Consider the following 22,482-nt stretch of genomic DNA (forward strand, 5'->3'; position numbering starts at 1 on the left):
TACAGCTTCTTGTTTCTTTTAAGATAAATCTTTTGGTTTTTGCAAAGTATATTTTAAATGTTCAACACATACGCACTATAATTTCATGTTTTACTTTAGACAGACATTTATCTTTGTGACCATCCCAGTCTTTACTACTTGTTTTCCTCTCTGTGGCGGTTGTACAAAATGTAAATACCAACCCCAGAACAAAAGCAAACAACCTTAAGAAGATGCTAGCTTTAGCTAGTAAGAAAGTGCCAGCATCATGTGTGGCTGTTTAGCAGTAGGAGGGACTGGTGCACTTTACAAAACAGAGGACATCACGATTAAAGAACAATTAGGATGAAATATTGAAACTACATCTCAAGACATCAGGCAGAAAGTTGAAGCTTGCACTAATGAGTTTACTAAACAGGCAGCGGCTGTTTCCATCTGTTTCCTAAGAACAACTAGAAAATTTCGGAAGAAATTTAGCCGGGGCCTGCCAAGGCGCGCCCGTCGGGTTTGGGCCCGGCGTTGTCACGTTACAAATCGGCATCGACGCTAAAGAACCCTGCGACGTAATCAGTGGCACGCGGAGAACCGCAAGAACGTTAAGTGAGGCGGACTCACACCATTCGGTACGATTTAAAATTTTGTTAAGGCTTTTATTTTGGAAGTTTTGTTAAACTTCATTTCAAAGGGCCAAACTAATCCCATGTGTAACAGTCATTGGGTTAAATCAGTTATATAATGCTGAAAATGCAAGTAGTTGATGTAAAAATATTCAAGGCTTTTATTTTGGAATTTTCTTTATGCTTCATTTCAAAGGGCCAAACTAATCCCCTGCGTAATAGTCATTGGGTTAAAATAGTTATATAATGCTGAAAACGCAAGTAGTTGATGTAAAAATATTCAAGGCTTTTATTTTGGAATTTTTGTTAAACTTCATTTCAAAGGTCCAAACTAATCCCATGTATAACAGTCATTGGGTTAAATCAGTTATATAATGCTGAAAACGCAAGTAGTTGATGTAAAAATATTGAAGGCTTTTATTTTGGAATTTTTGTTAAAATTCATTTCAAAGGGCCAAACTAATCCCCTGCGTAATAGTCATTGGGTTAAAATAGTTATATAATGCGCAAAACACAAGTAGTTGATGTAAAAATATTCAAGGCTTTTATTTTGAAATGTTAAGCTTCATTTCAAAGGGCCAAACTAATCCCATGTGTAATAGTCATTGGGTTAAATCAGTTATATAATGCTGAAAACGCAAGTAGTTGATGTAAAAATATTCAAGGCTTTTATTTTGAAATGTTAAGCTTCATTTGAAAGGGCCAAACTAATCCCATGTGTAATAGTCATTGGGTTAAATCAGTTATATAATGCTGAAAACGCAAGTAGTTGATGTAAAAATATTCAAGGCTTTTATTTTGAAATGTTAAGCTTCATTTGAAAGGGCCAAACTAATCCCATGTGTAATAGTCATTGGGTTAAATCAGTTATATAATGCTGAAAACGCAAGTAGTTGATGTAAAAATATTCAAGGCTTTTATTTTGAAATGTTAAGCTTCATTTCAAAGGGCCAAACTAATCCCATGAATAACAGTCATTGGGTTAAAATAGTTATATAATGCTCAAAACACAAGTAGTTGAGAACAATTAACAGCATAATGGAGGAGCATTGTTGTGATGATGTCCTGAAGGTAAGTGTCAGAAAGAGTAGACACTTCTTAAAGTGACGGGCCCAATTTCAAGGCGTTAAATTGTGAAGTCACGTTTCTTTTAAGTGATTGATGTATGCAGCAGTCTAAAGGGCAAACTAAGGAACTATATGTAAACTTCTAAATTAGGAGGACAATGATAAAGATTGTTTCAGTTTTCTGGCATTTAGAAAATAATTTGGATAATCCTCACTGACCTGAAACAGGAATGTTTTGTCTGCTTCGTGTCTGACCTGCGCTAGACCCTAGAAAGGACTTAAAGTGGCAGTGGCCCCAATTTTCAAACAATGTTTTCAAATGAATGTGTATTTTGAAAACATTGTACTTTGAATTAAACTAATAGGCCTGAATCAGTTAAACTGTATTGATATTTCAGATTTTTTATAAATATAAAACAACACTCAAGTATTTAAAAATTATGAAGTTATAGTACATTTTTTGGTAACTACATGAAGCTAATGGGGACATATTAAACCGACCATGTATCAGTTCATACCTACAGATGTATCGGACTGTAATTTGCTTTAAAAGTATTTTTCGATGTGGATTGGGGACCAAAATTGGCTCCACATCTTTGTAAATCCGGCCCTGTGTCCAGCAGTCAGAAAAATGCACTATTTTATAGGGTTTACATAAAGATTTTCTCAGTTTGAACATACTTATTTAGATTATCCTCATCCTTTTTGCCTGCAGTTAAGTTCTTATTGAGGCAACTGTTGGGATGTATCTTTTTACAGCATATATTGATTAGTAAGTTCCTGAATATAAACCAGGCAGATGAAAATAGAGTAGGAGGAGGGCTTACACGTGCCTCAGTCTCTCCTTCCCCTAATGGTTTTATCTGAGGATTACCTGACCTCACTTTGAGCCTGAGGATGACGCTCACTCAGAAAAGCCACCAGCAACAGCCTGGACGAATACTGAAATATCTGATTTGCAGCAGCAAAACTCAAACCTTAAAAAAGGATTTCTGGAGTTATATGCTTCTTTTTTTCTTTTTTTTTTAGATGTGCAGAAAGTAAATCTGTGACGTGAGAAAAGCCAGGGACTATCAGACACTGGAGAACAGTGATACGGACCAGGAAGCCGAGTCTCAGAAGGCCAGAAGACTGGAGATCAACCTGACCCTGGCATCAATGGTGAGATGTTGTTTAAAGTGCTGGTTAGAGAAATAAGCAGTTAAATTACATAAAGAGATGATGAGGAGAAGAAGGCAAACAAAGCAGTGAGATAAGCCAAGATAAACCTCTGTAATCCACTTCACACACCACAGATCAAATGTTGAGTTTTAGTGTTTTCACACCTGATAGTCTAGTAGACTCTGTTTCATTGGGAACCAAAGTTGCAACGTCTGTTACATTTTCAGCTGGTGTGGTTTGCTTTCGTACTGCACTGTGTCAAATGAACCAAACCCTTTGAGAAACCTATTTGTCCTCCTCACCTGTGGTGGCGCTGCACCAAGAACCATTGAAGGAAACAACACAAAAACCTCTGAAGAAGACATGAGCGCAACTTAAATGCAAACAGTAATGGAGTAGGACCAGATTTTAGTGGTTGTAGTATTTTTCTTTTGTCTATAGCAAATGAAAACGAGCCATTTCTCCAGCTAGCGATAGAGTAGTGCATTTGTTTTTGTTGTATTTACACAGAATGCCCTGCGCTGTAGCTCACTTCCTGCTTTGGAAGCGGTCTCTCATCCCCTTGGCGTTCACATATGCATTTGAACCGCACCAGAGTTCACTTTTTTGGTCCGCATCAGAAGCTCCATTCACATCATTCTTGTTTAGTCCATTTTAATTCAACTCTAGTTTGTTTGTTTGGGGAGCTTTCAATCAAACTGACTAAAAAACACCAAGCGGATCAAAACCACTCCAAAAGCAGGAACAGGGCTACCAGCATAGGGCATTCTGGGTAAATACAACCAAAACAAATGCATGATTCTAGTACTAGTGGGAGAAATGTGTCATGGTCTTTAACCAGAGACAACAGAAAATTCCTACAACTGCTAAAACTGTAGGAATTGACACCACTCCATTTTGTTTACATTTGGTAAAGAAGGAAGTTGAGCTCCGTGTCTTATTCATATTCCGTGTCATTTCCTTCAGTAGTTTTTGGTGCAGCGCCACCACAGGCGAGGCGGGGTACAGATTGCTTGGAGGCTTTGGTTCATTTGACACAGTATAGTGCGAAACTGAACCACAGCAGCTGAAAATGTAGCAAATGTTGTAACTTTGTTTCTCAATCAAACCGAGTCTACCGGAGTTCAATTGTGCAGTCACATTTCCCCAAACAAACCAAACTTTCTTGACAAACAAACTAGAGTTTGATTAAGGAAAACTAAAGAAGACTGGTGTGAATACACCCTTAAAACCTGTAAATGACCTACTGTTCACAGCTTCCATCTGCCTAGATGCTCGTCAACCAGTTGTGTCCCCTCATCTCTGCAGGAGATTTCCAGCAGCCAGTGTGACTCGGTGGTGGTGAGCGTGGAGTCACTCTTGGGCGATGCCAAGCGGATGCAGCAGCAGTGCAGGGAGCGCAGCGAGCAGCTGTCAATGGCCGCCACGCAGCTGCGGGTGGAGTCGGCCGCCCTGAGGGAGCAGTGCGAGGCCACACAGCTTGACATGGCCCGGATCCGCCGGCAGCTGGATGAGCTACTGGACACCAAAGCAGCCTTTGAGGCCAGGGAGCGTCAGGCCCGTAAACTCAGCAAGCAGCTGTGAAGAGTCCAGAAGAGGTTCCAGCAGGAGGAGAGAGAGCTGATGTTGGGACGGTGTTAGTTTAAATGATCCTTTGAAAGGGGGGAGTCATTTTTAACAATCATAGCACTACTGTTTATTGTACACTGTATTTCCATTGACCATATAATTGTGCAATCCAACATTTGAAGATAAGTTCCCTTAATGGAAACACCAATTTTAGAAAAACCCTCGTTTTTCGTCCCCAATAGAACCAAGTTTACCAGATTATCAGGGGTGAAAACATCCTTAGTACAGCCTGTAGTTTTAACAATGACAAGGGAGGAAGTGAACAAAGCTTCCAAATATTGATCTAACATTAGCTGCATTCAGTTGACCATGAGCAAATTGGGATTACACAAAAAAGAAAAAGAAAAAAAGAGTCACTTAATGGAAACAATCGGGGAAAAAAATGTTTTGGTGCTAGGATGTAGTAGTTTGTTGGCCGTATCAAAATAAGTTTATTTCACAAAACTGCAATGGAAACATTCTTTTCATATCACACGATCAAGATGACAACAGAAAGTAGCTGGAGAATAATGGTGCAGCATGTTTGTTAATGACTTTTCACGTAAACAAACCTATTCAAGTGTGATTTGAATAGCATTTCTTATTTAATGGAAACGCTGCCATTTCGAAATTTCACTTTTTCATTATCAGCAGAATATTGACGTTTTTGTGCACATTTGTAATGGAAATGCAGCTGTAGAAGTCCTTCTATTTACTGTTCTTAGTCATTCATCTGCTTGATAAATTATTAAATTATAACAATTACCTCTCATGCTGCTTTCCAGCTAATTTTCCGCTTTTGCAATAAAAGAACCGTGAAAAAACTGAATTATTACCCCAGATTTCTTTGTGTCGAATAAACTTCTTGCAACTCCAGTCGTGTTTCGTTTCTTTTCAGGAGTCAGAGGAGTGAGTTAAATCTTGTTGGTCTATATTGAAGAACTCCTGTTAAAGGGTGGGCATTTATGATATTGTTGATTGTTTGTTTATCATTTATCGTTATGATTTTTCATGGTGGTCTATAGAGCAGTACTTCTCTAATTGTACGACGAAAGGACATTATTATTGTCTGTATTCATGGTTTACCGCTAAACTATCGCCTCCGGCCACTAGGGGGCAGCAGTGCTCAACGTAATCAACATGCTGCCTGTTCATGTTCAACCAACACCTGTTTACAGCGTAGAGCTGACGGAGGAAAGATGGTGAAGCTTGTGACCCTGAAAAGAAAAACATCGGCAGAGGCAAGTAAATACCCTTCAGTTTTATTGATAACTACCTAAAAACACAACAACAAGGCAAGTAAAGCGAGTGAGTGTAGGTTTTCTATTACTGGATTGGACGGCGCCATTAGCCGCTCTAGCTAGTCACGTTCACCATTGACGTTCACCTGCAGGCGCCATTTTGCATCGAGTCACGTATGTTGTCTACTGAAGCTTACAGGTCCGATGTGGAATGAACGGGAATCTGTTACCAAAATGATTGTACCGGCCTTATTTCTTATCAAATTTCTTATTATATAATGCTTTAAAGCGTAGAAAATGAAAAACATAAAACCTTTGCTTATAGAGAATGAATACTTAATATTCTTTGTGCTTTTGATATTTGTGGTAAATGTAAAAAAAAAAAAAAACAATAGCAAGAAAAGGTTGATTTACTAGTATTTTGGTGTCATTCGTTTGCAGGAAATCAATGCAATTATTTCTAGAAGACAGAAAAACTGCTAAGAATTAATTTATTACATCTATAGATGATGGTTCTTTATCATCTATAGCAAATGTTTTTAAGATACATTGTGGAAGGTCCAAAGAGCCACAGATTGCAAAACTCACGGTGTAGACAGAAAATCTGCATAATGTAGTGTGAGACATTGTCACTCTATTATGGGGTGATTGGAAGCTAATTGGACTAGCATTTGTGTAATTAGCGCCACAAGGCGTTGCTTATACGAGTTGTTACCGTCATGTTGTTGTACATTTGGGCATGGAAAACTTGCTTAACTGGAGATCAAATCATATAATGTTGCATAATCGGATGTGAAGAGTGGAAGAACGTTATTTAGCAAAGAAGTGCATTTTTAATGCTTCTACTTCCAGGCAGACCTGTGCTATGACATTTCTTTTCTTAATTTTACATTTTGAATTTTTCGGTTTTTTAAAAGTTTTCAGCTGTGTTGTCATTTTTTACTTTATATTTTAAATAATTCTTTTCTCTTTTAAAGTCTTAAATTTTCCTCTGGGTTATGTCATTTGTTTTCTTTATTAACATTAAAATTTTTATTCCTATATAAAATTCATAATTTTTCACTTGTGTTATGTAATTTCTTTTCTTCATTTATGTTTACATTTTTTAAAATTCTTTTTATTTACATCTTAAATTCATTTATTCTTTTTTAAATTCTTAACTTTTACCTGTTATATTATTTCTTGTCTTTATTTATATATATATATATTTTTGTTTCTTGTTTGTTTTCTTCATTTTTTACTTGTGTGCATTTTCTGTTGGTCTCCAACTCTCTCTGATTGTCAATCTCTTTGTCTCATTTTAATAAGTTTTATTTTTTTCTCTCAAACAAACAGCAAAAGGCCTGTGTCATAAAAGATTAAAATTTTAATCGGCATTATAAATCATTCTATAAATACATGGTTGTCATTTCATTAAGAACTCATCTTAAATAGCAACAGATAACAAACAAGCAGTCGGGTTGGGGGTCAAAAACCTAAACAAAAACAGCAGAGCAGTGTGAGCTGCTGTGTTTCAGTCAGAAACTGGGAATGTGAGTGCCTCGGTTAGGTTTGGTGTCTGCAGCTCGGCTCTTCACGTCATCACCGCTCTGGAAGACATCAGAGGAAACAGATAAATAAATACTTGCAGAATGGCTGTTTTTTTGCAGCTGAAGTGAACTTACTCTCGACTTTCTTTTTTAGTGGGGAGAGCGCTGCTTTTGCCTGGAAGACACAGAAAGGCTTTCATATTAGCGACTGCGATGGATGCACCGATTGATCAGCGGATGACTGGAATCTGACGATATCTGACACCAAACATCCAAGCTCTTTTTTTCCTGCTCCACAAATACACTGCAGGTAAATAACAAACTGTAAATAAAACCTTAACAGCACTAACAAACAATATATGCATGGAAATATATCTTAGAATAGAAAAAGCCTTTATTGTCCCACACAAGGGAAATTCAGATGTAACTGAGTCTGTCGCTACAAGCAATTAATCAATTAACAGCATGATAAATTATCATTTTTATACTGATTATTAATATTTTTTGAAGAGCAATTTTGTTTCCAGAGACTTTATTTTTTACTTAGTTTCATGTTGTTTTAAATTTCCATTTCATTTATTGATTTTGGTTGTTGTGTTTTAATTTTGGATATTTAAATTACCTTCCAGTGACAGTGTTCAATGTTCTTTACAAAATTAAAGTTTGTTATTAAGCCATTATCAATATATTACTTCAAAATGGCCTCAAAACAACAATCTTAACATTTATTGCAATAATTTCTGGGACAATTTATCGTCTAGCAAAATTTATTGTGACAAAATTAACGGCAGCAGATATAAAGATTCACAGAAAATTTTTTTAAAGTGTTAATAATAATATTAATATAATATAGAAGACTATAACAAAAATATATAATTTTGAGAAACTGGGAGTAGAGGAACTTTAATTTTCTTTTTTAAATATCTTATTTATCCATAGACCTCTATATTCTGCTTTCTTATTATAAATAATTTTTATCTGTTAAATTATAATTATTCAGCTTCTAAATCCCGTTCTAGCTGTTAGTTTATCTTAATTTGCTTTTGAAAGATCTCTGGGCCTTATCTCTGGTCAACATTTCATGAACTAATATGGAAAAATGTCAACCGTTTCCAGGTTTTGTCTTATTTCTGATCAGCTTTAATTAAATTAAATTCAGTTTATTCATTTTGCACCAATTCACATCAAATGTCTCAAGGGAATTTACAAAAAAAACCATTTTAATTTAATTATGAATGCTTTCCAATTGATTCTAGTTATTAAAATCCGTCTAAGAAGTTTCTGTCTTGCGATAAAAATAATCTTGCATAAATATTCAAACCCTTTTATTGTCACTCATTTTGTTGTAGTTTATTTGGATTTTAAGTGATTAAAATAAAGATCTAGAGAAAGTGGATTTCTGACCTTCTTGATGGCGGTCCAGTCTTCCAGGATGTCGATGTCTCTCAACATGTAGACGATAAACGGCCCTGAAACACGAAACCGGAGCTTTAACCCGACCTGAACGTGTTCGTTCACTGGAGGGTCATTAAGATTTGCTTTTCTTACCTGAAACTAGAGACACTTTCTTCTTCCTGTCCGAGCGGCCGAGCAGGTTCCTCCTTTTGCACTTCTTTCCTCTCATCTCATCGCTCCACTCTGCAGCAAAGAAAAGCAGCAGCAGAAAAAAAAACACGTCCATAATTAATCACACAAAATATCAAAGATGAAGAAACCAACAAAGTTCTCAACATTTTTCTGTTTCAGTCAGAAGGAAGGAAGGAAGAACAATATAAGAACAGGAAGGTGAAAGGAGGGATCGAAGTTTGAAAGGAAGGACTGAAGAAAGGAAGGAAGAACAACATAGAAACAAAAGGGTGAAAGGAGGGAAAGGCACAAAGTAGGGAAGGAAGGGTGGAAGTATGAAAGGAAGGAAATGTGGAAGGAAGGAAGGAAGGTATGAAAGCATAAAAGGAGGAAGGACAGAAATAAGGCATAAAAATACAAGGAAGGAATAAAAGGATAAATGGAAGGAGGGTGTAAAGGAAACATAGAAGGAAGTGTGAAAGGAAGGAATGTAAATAAGGATAAGAGGAAGGAAGAAAGAATGAATGATGTAGGAAAAGAAAGGAAAGGCAGAAGAAATGGAAGGAATAATTAGTACAGAAGGAAGTAAAAAAGGAAGGTAGGAACAAAGGACACAATAGATGGAACAAAGGAGAACATAATGGTGAAAGTAAGGAGGAAGGTAGAAAATCAACAAAAATGACAACTAAAAGAAAGGATAGAAGATTAGACAAAGGAGGAAAACAAAGACTATAGGAAGGATACATAAGAAGGATGCATAAAAGGAAATGAAGAAGGAAAGGAAGACACACAGAAGGAAGGATGCATGAAGGAACTAAGAAAGGACAGAAAAAGAAAAGACAGAATAAAGATGTAAGGGCACAAGGAAGGAAAGAAGGATGGAAATTTGTCCCAAACATGCCGCCATCTGACCACGACTTCATGTCTATGAAATCGTTTCCATAGTAACCGTTTACCTGAGGTGATGTCTATGTTCTGCCTGTCCTCCTCCAGTCTGCGAATCTTTTCCAGAAGCTCCGCCTTCATGGCGTCAAAGAGCAGGGAGCGCTCGCTCTGCAGCACAAGGACCGTCAAACCTTTAGTCACCTGGAGACTTTAAGGTCCAGACGGGTCAGACAGACAGACGCCACTCAGCTCAACTGAATGACTAAACCATCAGGTGGCGACGTCAACAACACGCTCCAAAAGCCATTCGGGTTGGTCCAAGGAAACAACATCAATCGTTCTGATTATTTGTACGACAAGAACCGTTTGCACCGGTACAATCTACTGTACTTATTAGATGAGCTTGAAACGCGACTGGATTTTATTTAGGGGTGTCGGATTAAAAGGAGCTTAATGCCCACCACACTTTTTAGATTTGACACTTCTAGACTAAGATGTGGAAGACCAATACAATCTTCACCTGCTTTTTCTATAAAAACATGTTCTAGAAAACATTTGTGTTACATAAATGAGACATTTAGGAGGTTCTGATGACAAATAAGCTTTCACTGTGAGCGTCTTTTTTTAATATTCAAAAAGGATCAATCAATATCCGCAGCTCTAGTTTATTGTAGAGCAGCAAGCGGCTCTTTAGACCTTAATAACTTTGGCAAAAAGTAATAAAGACCAACTAATGTATTTAAGTAAACATATACTGACAAATGCAGGTTTTAGCAGTTTGTCAGATTTTTTTAATGGAGTAATTGCACTAAATATCTACAAAAATGACTCAAAATCAAAAAATATGTCATTTAATTTTGAGTCATTCTTTTGTAGGTATTTAGTGCAATTACTCCACAAAAAATAAAATCAAATCAGAAAAACTTGTAATGTTCTTGGGTATTTCTCTGTAATTAGGTTGGAAACTATGTGCTGCTTTTTCATAATAATAAAAAAAAAATTGTTATTGTCACATTAGGTATAGATGTATAAACCTTAAAGGACTTTTATCGTATTTTCCACCAATATCTGCATCCCATTGAAGAAAATGCATCCACCCACTTAACTGCAAAAATGTTGCATCGTTCTTTGTTTTAAAACTCATAAAAACAAATGATGGTTGCTTAAACGCAAGATAGATATTTATCAGAAAAGACATGCAGCTCTAACGTTTAATTTAGCTGGATTGAGGTTTAGTGTTTGTGGTGGTTTTGATGCATGAGAAAGAATCACCTCTAGGTGTTGCCTCGCCCCCTGGACTTCACAGTCGTGTTTGTGTTGGATCACCTGCAGACACAGCTCCCTGTAAACTCCTGCAGAGAAAACCCGAGAGGCGCATGAGAGACTCGACGTCCAAACATCGATCCGGTCATAGAGGCAGAATGTGTGCAGCGATCTGGATCGCTTTGGTTTAGAAATGTTGGAATTTATATGTTTATTCCACATTTTAATTTGGGTTGTTTCCATAATAACTTGCATCAACAACCTCTGATCAAGTTATTATAGTTAACTAAAACCAACGAAACAACAAAAACTAAAATTCTGAAAATGTTTTCGTTAACTGAAATAAATAGAAACAGTAATTAATAGGGAAAACCTGTAACGTGACTAAAACATACTAGAATTATAGCTATAAAAACCTTCGTTCAAACAAGTATCAAACATGCTAAAAACTAATTAAATCTGAATTAGACAAACAAAAAGTCACAAAGGAATAAAACTAAACTATAATGAAAAACAAGAACAGCATCTACAGCTCTGGGAAAAAATAAGAGTCCATTTAAAATGATCAATTTCTCTGATTTTACTCTTTATAGGTTTATGTTTGAGTAAAGTTAGTTCTATGAACTACTGACAACATGTCTCTGAAATTCCAAGCAAAAATTTTGTATTTATTTGCAAAAAATGAGAAATGGTCAAAATAAGGAAAAAGATGCAGTTCTTTCAGACCTCAAACAATGCGAAGAAAACAAGTTTATATTAATTTAGAAACAACAATACTGAAGTTTTAACTCAGGAAAAGTTTAGAAATCAGTATTTGGTAGAATACTAAATGGAGTTCAGTGCAGTGGGCTCTTCATTTTATTTATTTTGATGTCTGTCTATAAAATCTAAGTTAATAACCGCATCTTTAAGACACATAGTAACCAAATTTGACATCACAATATGTCTGTTTTTACCAATAATCCAGCTTAAGGGAGGATAAAGTTATCAGAGTCCTTGCTTGTCGTCATGGTGGAGGTTTGATTTACCGGCCACTTGTGTTCGTATCTGCATGCTGCTCTGTAGAGCAGCCAGCGGCTCTCTGTATTCTCCAGCCTTCCCGGTCAAAACCTCGTCCAGCTTCACCTTCACCTGGTTCAGCCGCTCGCGAAACAACCTGCAAACACCAGGAAGTCGGCCATGTTCCTCTGCTCAATGAGACTGTTTAGGAAAAGAACACTGGGGCGGGTTGAGCAGATGAGAGCTTGAGTCGTTTTAACCAGGTTAAAATTTGAGTTAATTGCAAGTAATCACATTTTAATCAAAAACCCAAATATCGACAAAAGAAACATTTTCAATTCAAAAACCAATTTTTGTGCTAAAATATTGAATAGACAAACATATGAGCTCAACAGTAAAGATATTCATTGTTTTTAAACTAAGTCATCAGATTGGTGCAGAGTGATGTTATATCTATTCAAGTTTTTCAAGAATCTCAGATCATTTATGTAGCTTCTTTAAAAAAAATCCTTCTTTAAAAATTTAGCTGCATACGCTGATATTAGCGATAGCGACGTCTGTGCTGCTGCTGGATGTTTAGCACTGAGATGCTACTTTTGGCTTGAATAGCTACGCTGACATGCTAACTACTTTTAGCACAACGGTCTTCTCCAAAGTCTCATCAGATCGTTTTTTGAAGCAACAATTAACTCCAGTGGGCCAAGAGAAACACTTTGTCGTCTATTATTGCTGTTTCTGGATGTCACTTATGCATCAGGGATAATTTCTGCATGTTCTATAATAAATCAATTAATCACAGGATGCATTAAAACGAGCTCAATAATTTCTATTTGTACGATTTAGTATTTTTCTCCTTTTTCTCTCTTTCTACCAAAACTGAGATTCAGTTTGGTGTTGTGGTCTCAACTTTTTGACAATTGTAGTTACAGAAACTTCACAATTCATTTAATTTGTTTTGTTTATTTATTGTTGGATATTTTTAATGTCTTCCAGTTCCAATGTCAAATGTTTGATAGAATTTAAAGTTTATTGTTCTTTGAGAGGGTGTAGTTGCATTGTTATGCCGTCACCATTATATCACTTAAAAATGATCTCTGACCAACAATATTATTGTTTATCGCAGTAACACCTGGGGCAATGTATCGTCTAGCAAAATGTGTTGTGGCAGGCCTACCAGAAACACAATACAAAAGTTTTCAGCTGGGACTTTTGTAAATTAAAAAATACCCCAATTAACTGCATTTAAATTTTTAACATGTTAAAATCAATTTTAAATGAAAAACCTGTAATTGAGAAATTGAAACTAACACATTAAAGTGCTGGTTCTAATTTTAAGACATGTAGTTTGTTACCTCCGAACTACAAGCACTGTGTTGCTTTGTTTAGGACAGTACATGTGAATGCATCCCAGTAAGTAAGTTAGTAAGCAGTCTGTATCTGTAGTTATTATTTACAGCACAGCATGGTCAACGTGAACAGAAAAAAAGTAAATTACTTCTCTTTGAGTTCCTGGAACTGTTTCTCCAAATCCATCATCTCGTCTAGACACTCTCCTCTTCTCCGCTCGCAGTCCTCATCGTCCATTTCTTCAGAGAGAGACATGTTTCACACCAGCAGTGGTTTCATTCAAGCATTTTTCCTTCCACAAGATTTCCTACCTGAACTTTCCTCTTCCTCCTCTTCTACCTCCTCACTCTCCTCCATGTCGCTGTCCCTCTCCTCCACGCTTTCCTCCATCGTCTCCTCTTCTCCTACCACCGTCCTCTCAGTGTCCTTCGGTTCCTCCACCTCTCCGTTGGCTTCGGGGAGCTGCGATTCTCCGTCTGCCTCCATCTCCTCCTCCGGCTCCCTCTCAGCAGGTTGGGCAGGCATGGAGGGCTGGAGGGAGTATTTTACATTCAGAGGAGAGAATAATCAAAAATGTCATATTGTTTTCAAACAAGGAAACGGATGACATGGCTTTAAAGTGTCTATCTATGAGTGTGATTTTCTTTCTTTTTTTTAGCTCAACAGATTGACTCTGTGGTATCAGAAGGTATAGAAACTCCTGTTTCAAATATAAAAAAGATGTTCTTCATCACTGAGTTCAGCTGTTTTAGGTTTATCTGCAATTGTTTAACATTTTAAGACAATTTAAAGTTACAGAATGTCAGTAAATATTAATGCAATAAGTTTAGAAACTAGTTCTCCAATCACTGATTCTCAAGTGTAATGTTTCAATTTATATTTAGACAGAATTGAATGTGGCAGCAAAATGTTATTGCTTATTTTTATATCATTAGTATTTTATTTTGTTTGTATATAAATATATACAAAAATGAATGAAGGGCAGATTGTGAGATACTGAACCACCTTCTAACACTCTGTGTGAAGTAAGCTACGTAAACATTGGCTTTAACCGGAAGTTAGTATTTTTATTTCTTAAAAAGAAATAGTATGTTGTTTTTTAAATGGGTAAACTTTTAAAAATTCATTTCGATTTGAACCAGGTGACAGAAATAATAATAAATAAATAGATAATTCATTTTAAATTTCCTCGAAAGTTTGCGCAACCGCTCCAAACAGAACTTTATTTTGGTAAGAACCGGAAGTGAAGCATTAAAATCTGGACAACTTCACTCTTCGTAGCTTCCGTGATGTCATTGAGTAAAAAACGGTAAACGGGGAGAGCGACAACATTTAAACTCAATTAAGCAGCCAACGTCATCTTAATTTGAGTTGTATTGAAAGTATTTCTTACAAATAAATCACGAAAGGTAGAAGTGAAAACTATTTCCTCGTATTTTTTAAAAAAAAAAAAGCAGCGGTAAACGGCCAGTGAAGTCAAGTGCAACACTAGCTAACATGGAAACAACACACAGCGAGGGAAACGCTGTTCGCCGCATTTACAGTCATCCAAACACGCCTCATTTTGTATAAACAGATGTGACGGTTAATGCTAGTCAGTATAGTAGGCGGGGTGGAGCCGTTTAACAGCGCAGAGAAACACCGGAGCATCTTTTGGACTGATCTACAGGGGAGCAATACTCGGATTAACAAACGCCGTTCTTCCCCTCCGAGTGAGCAGGCAGGCAGGCAGCCCATGCTGTTTGTAATCTGATCACCGCCCACCGCATCTGGCGGCAGGCAGGGAAACCCCAAAGCTCACCTTGTCCGGTTGTTGAGCTGCAGAAAGTGTGAAGTTCGGTTTACTTGCTTATTTCCATTGTGAAAAGTACTTCCTCTTCGTCTGGCTCCGTTTCTGTTCGACACTTTGCCGGACTCAACGAGCCCGTCATCTTAGCCAATCAGCGTCGAGAGGTCCAGTGAAGTTGTCCAATAGGAAAGCCCATCCCGCAAAGGTGTCGTCCAATCAAAATGTAAAAATATCTCACACAAGCCAATCACATAATATAATATAATAATTCGGCATATTTTTATTAAAGTAAAAGTAAAGTCATTCAAGAGTAGAATAGAAAACAGTAGTATTTTGTATAAATGTTACTCAAGTACTAAGTAGCTGATCATAATATGTAATTATTATATCTACTTACAGCCAAAAATATAAAGTAATATTCAAATGTTGGTGCTTTAAAGACTAACATAATGAATATAATTAAATAACATAATGACAGAAAGCAAACTCAGGCAGAGGAAACACTTTTCCAAATAATTTTAATATAGATATCAGAGAAGAGTGCAGTGTAGTAAAATGCTAGTGTAGTAAAAATGAAAGAAGTATTTCTTTTTTCCAAAAAGTTAGTGAAGTAATTAAAACTAAATAAATGTAACTAGTTGCTACTCTGACTTTAATGTGACATAATATATAATTATTATCTTTTTATGAATATTGAACTTAATTACAGAATTTAGCATCTATAACTACAGCGTAACAGTTTTAGTAGAAAAACTTTTTTCGGCAGAAAACTAACCATTCCCACTGTGAAACACGGTGGTGGCAGTGTCATGTTGAGGGGATGTGTTTCTTTAGTGGGGCAGAGCTGAACTGAGCAGTTTAAATCAAACCATATTTTTACTATTTAATTGCTGCAAAAAATATTGACAAAGTATTAATTAAGAAAGGTTTAGTAACACAGATTTTAATTTGTATAAAATTGTGCATCATTTGCTGTAACTTCAGTTAATATTTTCTTTTAAAATCTGTGTCTGCAATGGGCCAAAATGTGAAAAGCATCACAAGGTTTGTTGGCAATTGAAGACCTCTGTTAATGAGAGGAAATACAGTTTTAAAATATTATATTCTATAAATAATGACATCAAAATAAACAGTATACAAACCTTCTTTTGCTCCCCTGCTACCGTAGAAAAAGTTTTATATTTACAAGCAGAAAGAAAAGTACCGATAGACATGTTGTAATGTTATTTCCAACCACCAGGAGGCGCCAAAGTAACGTTAAGAGCCAACGGTTAAGCAGGTTCAGAACTTTTTCATAAAGTAAAAGGTGCAGAAGATGTTATTGGTGTCCGATGTTGCATTAAACTGTTCCTGCCCTTTAAAATCCTTTCACTGAGAGATTACCAACTAACCAACATGGCCGTGTGTCCAAAAATAAGAACCTCTAAATAACTGGTTATTCCACTCCTTATAGTGTTTGTAACAGTTAGCAGTAAATGGCTGAGGAGGAATTTTGTCCAACTTGTCTTGAAAGAATCGTTTTAATTCACAACAGCTCAGCTCAGTGGGAGTGAAGCGTCGACTTTGAATAGGACACCACCAAAACTATAATTAGCTAAAGAAAAAATAGGGAATCCTGAATCAAAAATTTATTTTAAAATATGTTAAATAATCCACCAGTGGAACTAGTACTTAAAAAAATAAAATAAAATCAATGTGAAGGAATTACTTTAACCAAGCTCCAACATCTTGTTGAAAAGTTACTTGTAACTTAGCTTTGTCTTATTTCAAGTGTATTTGTACTAGACTTAGACTTAGACTGACTTTATTGTCATTTTGCATGCACAGGGTGTATACAGAACGAAATTTCGTTGCATACGGCTCAGGACAATGTTTTGAGGTTCCAATGTTGTGAGGTTACTCCAGAATAAAATAAAATACAGTATAAAATATGAATATAAATATAAAATATAAAGTGCAGGACTGACAGTAAAATAGAAGTTATTTAGCTCTGTACATGTGCAAGGTATAAAGTGGAGACCAGTTTTTGAGTGCAGTCCAGTTAAGAGTTCAGCAGTCTGATGGCAAGTGGGAAAAAGCTGTTTAGGAACCTGGTGGACCTGCACCGGATGCTGCGGAACCTCTTTCCAGAGGGCAGCAGGGAGAACAGTCCATGGTGGGGGTGTGAGGGGTCACTGACGATGTTTCGGCCTCGGGACACGCAGCGCTGGGATGAAATGTCCTGGATGGAGGGAAGGGGGGCTCCGATGATCCTCTCTGCTGTCCGCACCACTCTCCTCACGTTCTTCCAGTCGGAGGCGCTGCAGCCTCCACACCACACAGAGAGGCAGCTGGTCAGAATGCTCTCTATGGTGCTTCTGTAGAACGTTTGTACTAGTTTGTACTAGAAACTCGATCAAAACGTTAAGATTTTGTGTTTTTGCAGCGTTGAGGTCAATCCTGTGACAAATTAATGCTATAAGGAATTGAATTAAAAACAGGGGAAAAAATACATTTCAAATGTTTTTATTAAAGTTGCATAAAAGAGTAACAAAATTGGGCAAAAAACAAAACCGGTCGTTGATATTGCTACATTTGTTTTTCTAATCATTGTCAAAAAACCCCAAAGCAAAACACCTTCACCTTCACTCCTTCTGCATGGTTTAGCTCTTGTATTTAGCATCAATGATAATCACTTGACGTTTTTTTTTATTTATTTAGTTATTTTTTTTGCAATTTTCCCCAACAGTAAAAAAAAACAGACATATCAATAACAGTCTAAGAAGATATATATATAATATATAATCCAAAACCTGAATTTAGAAACAAAAATCCACTCAGCTACTAATTGAAGTTGCCTAAAACAATCCGACCAATCAGAGAAGCCGCCGGGAGCTCAGTCTGCAGACGCCACAGATAAAGGCAAAAGCAATCGCACCAGAAAAATGCATCTGAATGGATTTTTTTTGTTCAACTAAATGTTGTGTCAAGGCTTGGCATCAAGAGGTGCGATGATCGAGATAAAAACAGACCAGACTTAAACAGGTCCGTGTGAATAGCATTGTTTACCTAAACAGAGTCGCTTTACAAAGGCCTAAGTATTAAACACTCACTTCTAATAAGAAAAAGAAAACATTTCAATACATTTGAAATACATCAATACATTTCAATAGATCAGAGATTCTCCACATGAAGCAGAGTGTTTTACAAAAGAGTTTAACTTTCCATTTATTCGTGTTACAACCACAAACCTCAGAGTTTAAATAGGATTTAATTTGATAAACTCAAAGTGGGAAGAAAATGATTTAGATATCTACAAATAAAATCTGACAAGTGTGGAATGCATCTGTAAGTCAGCCCAAAATAAAATCCCATTCATCTCAGATCTCTTGTCAACTGAAAAAGGAGACTTATGAAAACCTAAACACTTAAAATTCACACATCACACTGATGCTCAAATCTGACTTTTTTTCCAAAATCAGATTTTACTTTTGTTTTAAGTGAGTGTTCATACCACTAATTAAATGCAAGCGCAGTCAGACTTTTGGGCACCATCCCAAAGCGACACAGCATCGAAATGTTTATGGAAGTAGCAACGGATGGTGCCGCTAATGAAAGTTATTGGAACAATAAGAGTCGACAGTATCGTTACAAGATCACAACAAGACAAAGGAATCTAATAAAAAGAAAGCTAAGTGTCGTCACTGTTAGCGTCGGCCATCGTTTACATCCTGATTCACAGAGTCTGGGTTCATCTGGTGCAGAGTTATGACGAAAGTCTCACGTCAATGACTTAAAAGTTGGATAAAATGCAATATCACCGTTCAGACTGCAAATGCTTTGAAAACTATCAGATACAGTTAATGTGGCGTTCCAGTTACCTGGGAACTCTCAGCAGGGTTTGACGTCAAAACAAAGGAAACAGCCGTCAAGTTAAGAAGCCGGAATTTCAACATGGCGGCGCCCAAACATCATTTTAAGCTTTACTTTCCAAAAGCAAACTCCACTTCTGATTTGTTCAGTTTAAAACTACATTGATTTAGACACAATCTTAGAAATGTGTCTTGTTAAATAAACATGTTTCCACCACAGATTTCTACAGTTGATGCGAGAGGCGGCCATATTGCAACAGAAAGTACGCTGTCCAAGTCTTAACTGAGGGTAGTGAAGTTGCTCCCAGTTTCCCAGAGGGAAATCCGATTTCAGTGGGAGTTCTGACTGGGGAAGCTGGACTTTTCCAGTTCAGAGTACAACTGGACCGCAGCATTAGTACCACTTATGGAAGAGGTACAAATCAGATTTTTTCGCGGTGAAAAGATCAAAATGAGAACGTTGCACATGTCCTAAAATGCAATAGAAACAAATTCATCAAAAAAGCAGGCAAGTGGGCCATGGTAGCTTTGTAGGAGCTGCAGAGGTCCACAGCTCAGGTGGTAGAATATGTTGACTGGAAAACTAGAAACCAGGCCTTTATTAGGATGGTGCACCAAGAAACCACCAGAAGTCCAATTAACATCAGTCCATATAGCGGAGACAGGAAACACGTGGAAGAAGATGAAGACATCTAAACTTTAAAAGTAGTTCTCCAAAGCAGATTTCCTTACAGTTCATAATTATGCAACACTTTGTCAATCTACGAAATAAAATCCCAACAAACTACAGTGAAGTTTCTGGTTGTAAAAGTCATAAAATGTGAAAACATTTAACCCATTTTTGCAAGGCAGAGTAGATCTGCTCAGCAACAACAAAAAAAGTACTCCTGTTTTTCTTTTTTTTTGGTTTGTGTAACATAAATTATACCTAAGGCAACATCTGTTTTTGTTTTTTTATTTTTTTAAGGAAAGTAAATGGAGTAAATGAAGGGAAAAGGTTGAGAAATGGATAAAATGTAGGAAGGAGTGAAATGAGAGAGCAGCAGTCTGAAAATGGGCCGTAGTAGAGAGAAAGGCAGACGGTAAAATGCCGGTAAATGTCGGCGCAGACGAACTGCAACATGTTGATGCTGCCGTTGGCTGGCGGGTGTCGGTCTCTGATCTGATTGGTCGGCGATCAGAAACAGATGGCTTATTCTTTGAGATGATTGGCAGATGCCATGAAAAGTGAAGAGATACAAAAAAAATGGCTTAAAGATGAGAGAAGTGACTGCTCTGTTCAGAACAATGTGACGTTAGGGTGTTGTGGTTTTAAAAAAGGCAGCTTTTTACAGGGTTCCCTCTTTACGACGGTCAGGGTGTGTATGACAACAAGAAATAAAAAAGGAACCAGTCCTTTACCCAAAAAACCCCAGACAACTCTGTCCTACATAACAGCAGAATATACAGGCCCAAAAACACTCCTTACTATGACAGATGTTGCTGTACATTATGTAGCAACATACACTAATAGCAACACAGACGTACATGTGTATGTGCAGGCTGGATTGAGGAACCAAAATTCACATGCAGCCTATAAAAATAAAAAAAGAAAAGAAGAAAAAAACCCACTTCTGGTCTAGCTTCAAATAAAAACAAAAACATTTATCAGAAGGTCTAAACCCGGCCTTGTAGCCAAACGGCTGACCAGTGAGTCTTTCTAAAGGTTCAATCACTATTTCCAGGCATCAAAGTTTCCTCTTCGCTGTACTAAAGATAGATTTACAAGACGCTTTGTGGTCAGAGGTTCAGATTTTCTTCCCCCAAAAATGACACAGTGCTGGGTTTATTTAAAAGGGCATATATCATCATATAATAGAGCCAGAAAACCCTATGAAACATACACACTACATCCAAGTCTTTTCTAAAACTCATTTTAGAAACTCATCACGCCTACTGAAACAGGAAGGCACTACCATATATGGATAACTACAGTATGTAAAGTCTGAAAATCTCTCATGGTAATCACAGGACTAAATTTTTAAGGATTATGTGGAGATGGATAGCACGAGTGAGAGATTTTCAAAAGTGTTTCCCTAAAAAACAACCAGATGAGGAGATGAGACAAAAAGCAGGGAGTCAACAGCCAGACCGAGGTGATGGTTGTTTGTGAGCATAAAGTTTATTCTGTAAGAAAATGCTGCTTTTTCAATAACTAACAGAATTTTGTTTGTTTTATCGTTTATAAGTCAAATGAAGGAGAACAGATGGAGTATCTCTATCAACAATCAAGATACTAATAAACGATCTGATGTGTAAAGATGGCAAAATGTGATGTTTCGATTGTTCACTGGGCTCTATGACTTTGTATTTTTATCATGTAAAGCACTTTGAAATGCCTTGTTGCTGAAATGTGTACAAATAACATTTGATAAAATGTTTTTATTTGATCTCAACTTCCCTTCTAGCCACAACTAGCGTAGCATAAGATGTTGGTCAGAACTGAAGCAGTAATTGAACTGGTTCAGATTTTTATCCCAAGTTCTCCACTGTAGTTAATTACAAGAAGACTTCCTGACCGAGCTTTTAAATCCCTCTGAAGTCTGCCGGTTTGTTAGATCTCCAATCTCTTGGATATTTCATTTTCCATGCTGGAAAGAGAACCATATAAATTCTCACTTTATGAACCCAAATTTTACACTCTTCAGCAACTTCCAACTGCTTTACATTTCCTCTTTCTGTCACGTTTTATTTTATTTTTTACATATTTTTCAATTTTAGTCATGAAATGAATCCAACTATTCTGAGCTGTGAGTCTGGACACAGATGAAGTTGCTAAAATGATGATATATGCCCTTTAAGAGACACCAAAAAAGTTTTTTTGCAGCACTGCCTGTGCTTAGGCGGCAAAAACAGAACCCCAAAAATGTTATTAAAACAGATTAAGTGAAGTGACGATCTCCCTCACACAGAACCAGGAAAGGGAAATATCTCAAGTTAAAATATTCACATAATCTCGCTGGTGGAGGCTGAAGTATTTCATCCTCAGTTTTCACTCTGTTTCGTATTTTACATGTTCTTCCCCGCTTTTACAGTAATTATGGGACTCTGCTCCTCCTCAGACAGATGGGAAGGTGGGAGGAAGATGAGGAAGATTAGGAAGAGAAGAGTACAGTAAGGGTAAGAGAGGAAACAGGAGGGCAGAGGAGAGACGAGCCACAAGGCGAATTATTCATTTCTACTGATGAAAGAAGTCCAGATCCATCACGGTACACGCAAAAATCAAACAAAACGAAGCGACCGAGACAAGTATGATCAGAAACGATTATAACATTTTATGACCTTCAACAGAGGAAGAAGACCTTAAATTAAAAACATGGGGGGTGGAAGGAAGACGAGACGGAGGGCTGGAGCTGAAGGGAAAACGTGGGGAAAGTTTGGACGCCATCATTTCTTCTGAGGCGTAGAGAGCTTCTGCATTCCTCTGATCTTGTCAAGCAGCTCTGAGATGAAGTCCTGCAGGATGACATGAACAGGACTCACAAGGCGTGAACTTAAACAGGAAATGGAGAGAAAACACAGGAGAGACTCAAACTGCTTT

At 37.0% G+C, this 22,482-nt stretch overlaps 2 protein-coding genes across 2 annotated transcripts in view; both read right to left on the minus strand.

The window, feature by feature from the left end:
* Positions 1–7,021: 7,021 nt before the first annotated feature.
* On the minus strand, positions 7,022–15,218 carry brms1 (BRMS1 transcriptional repressor and anoikis regulator). Its single transcript, XM_028038259.1, has 10 exons — positions 15,064–15,218; positions 13,574–13,793; positions 13,411–13,501; positions 11,945–12,072; positions 10,926–11,005; positions 9,725–9,821; positions 8,751–8,840; positions 8,607–8,671; positions 7,338–7,377; positions 7,022–7,262 (listed from the first exon to the last, which is right to left on the minus strand). The coding sequence occupies exons 2-10, from the start codon at positions 13,785–13,787 to the stop codon at positions 7,255–7,257; spliced, it is 813 nt and encodes a 270-aa protein (XP_027894060.1). The 5' UTR covers positions 13,788–13,793; positions 15,064–15,218; the 3' UTR covers positions 7,022–7,254.
* Positions 15,219–17,543: 2,325 nt separating this feature from the next.
* Positions 17,544–22,482, minus strand: part of ppp1r14bb (protein phosphatase 1, regulatory (inhibitor) subunit 14Bb) — a 34,128-nt gene continuing 29,189 nt past the window's right edge. Inside the window, exon 4 of the mRNA XM_028038260.1 lies at positions 17,544–22,397. Within this exon, the coding sequence (XP_027894061.1) occupies positions 22,329–22,397 (69 nt within the window). The 3' untranslated portion in view covers positions 17,544–22,328. The remainder of the gene's footprint in view (positions 22,398–22,482) is intronic.

This window comes from Xiphophorus couchianus, chromosome 14 (genome assembly GCF_001444195.1).
Source record: "Xiphophorus couchianus chromosome 14, X_couchianus-1.0, whole genome shotgun sequence".
Lineage (NCBI taxonomy): Eukaryota > Metazoa > Chordata > Actinopteri > Cyprinodontiformes > Poeciliidae > Xiphophorus > Xiphophorus couchianus.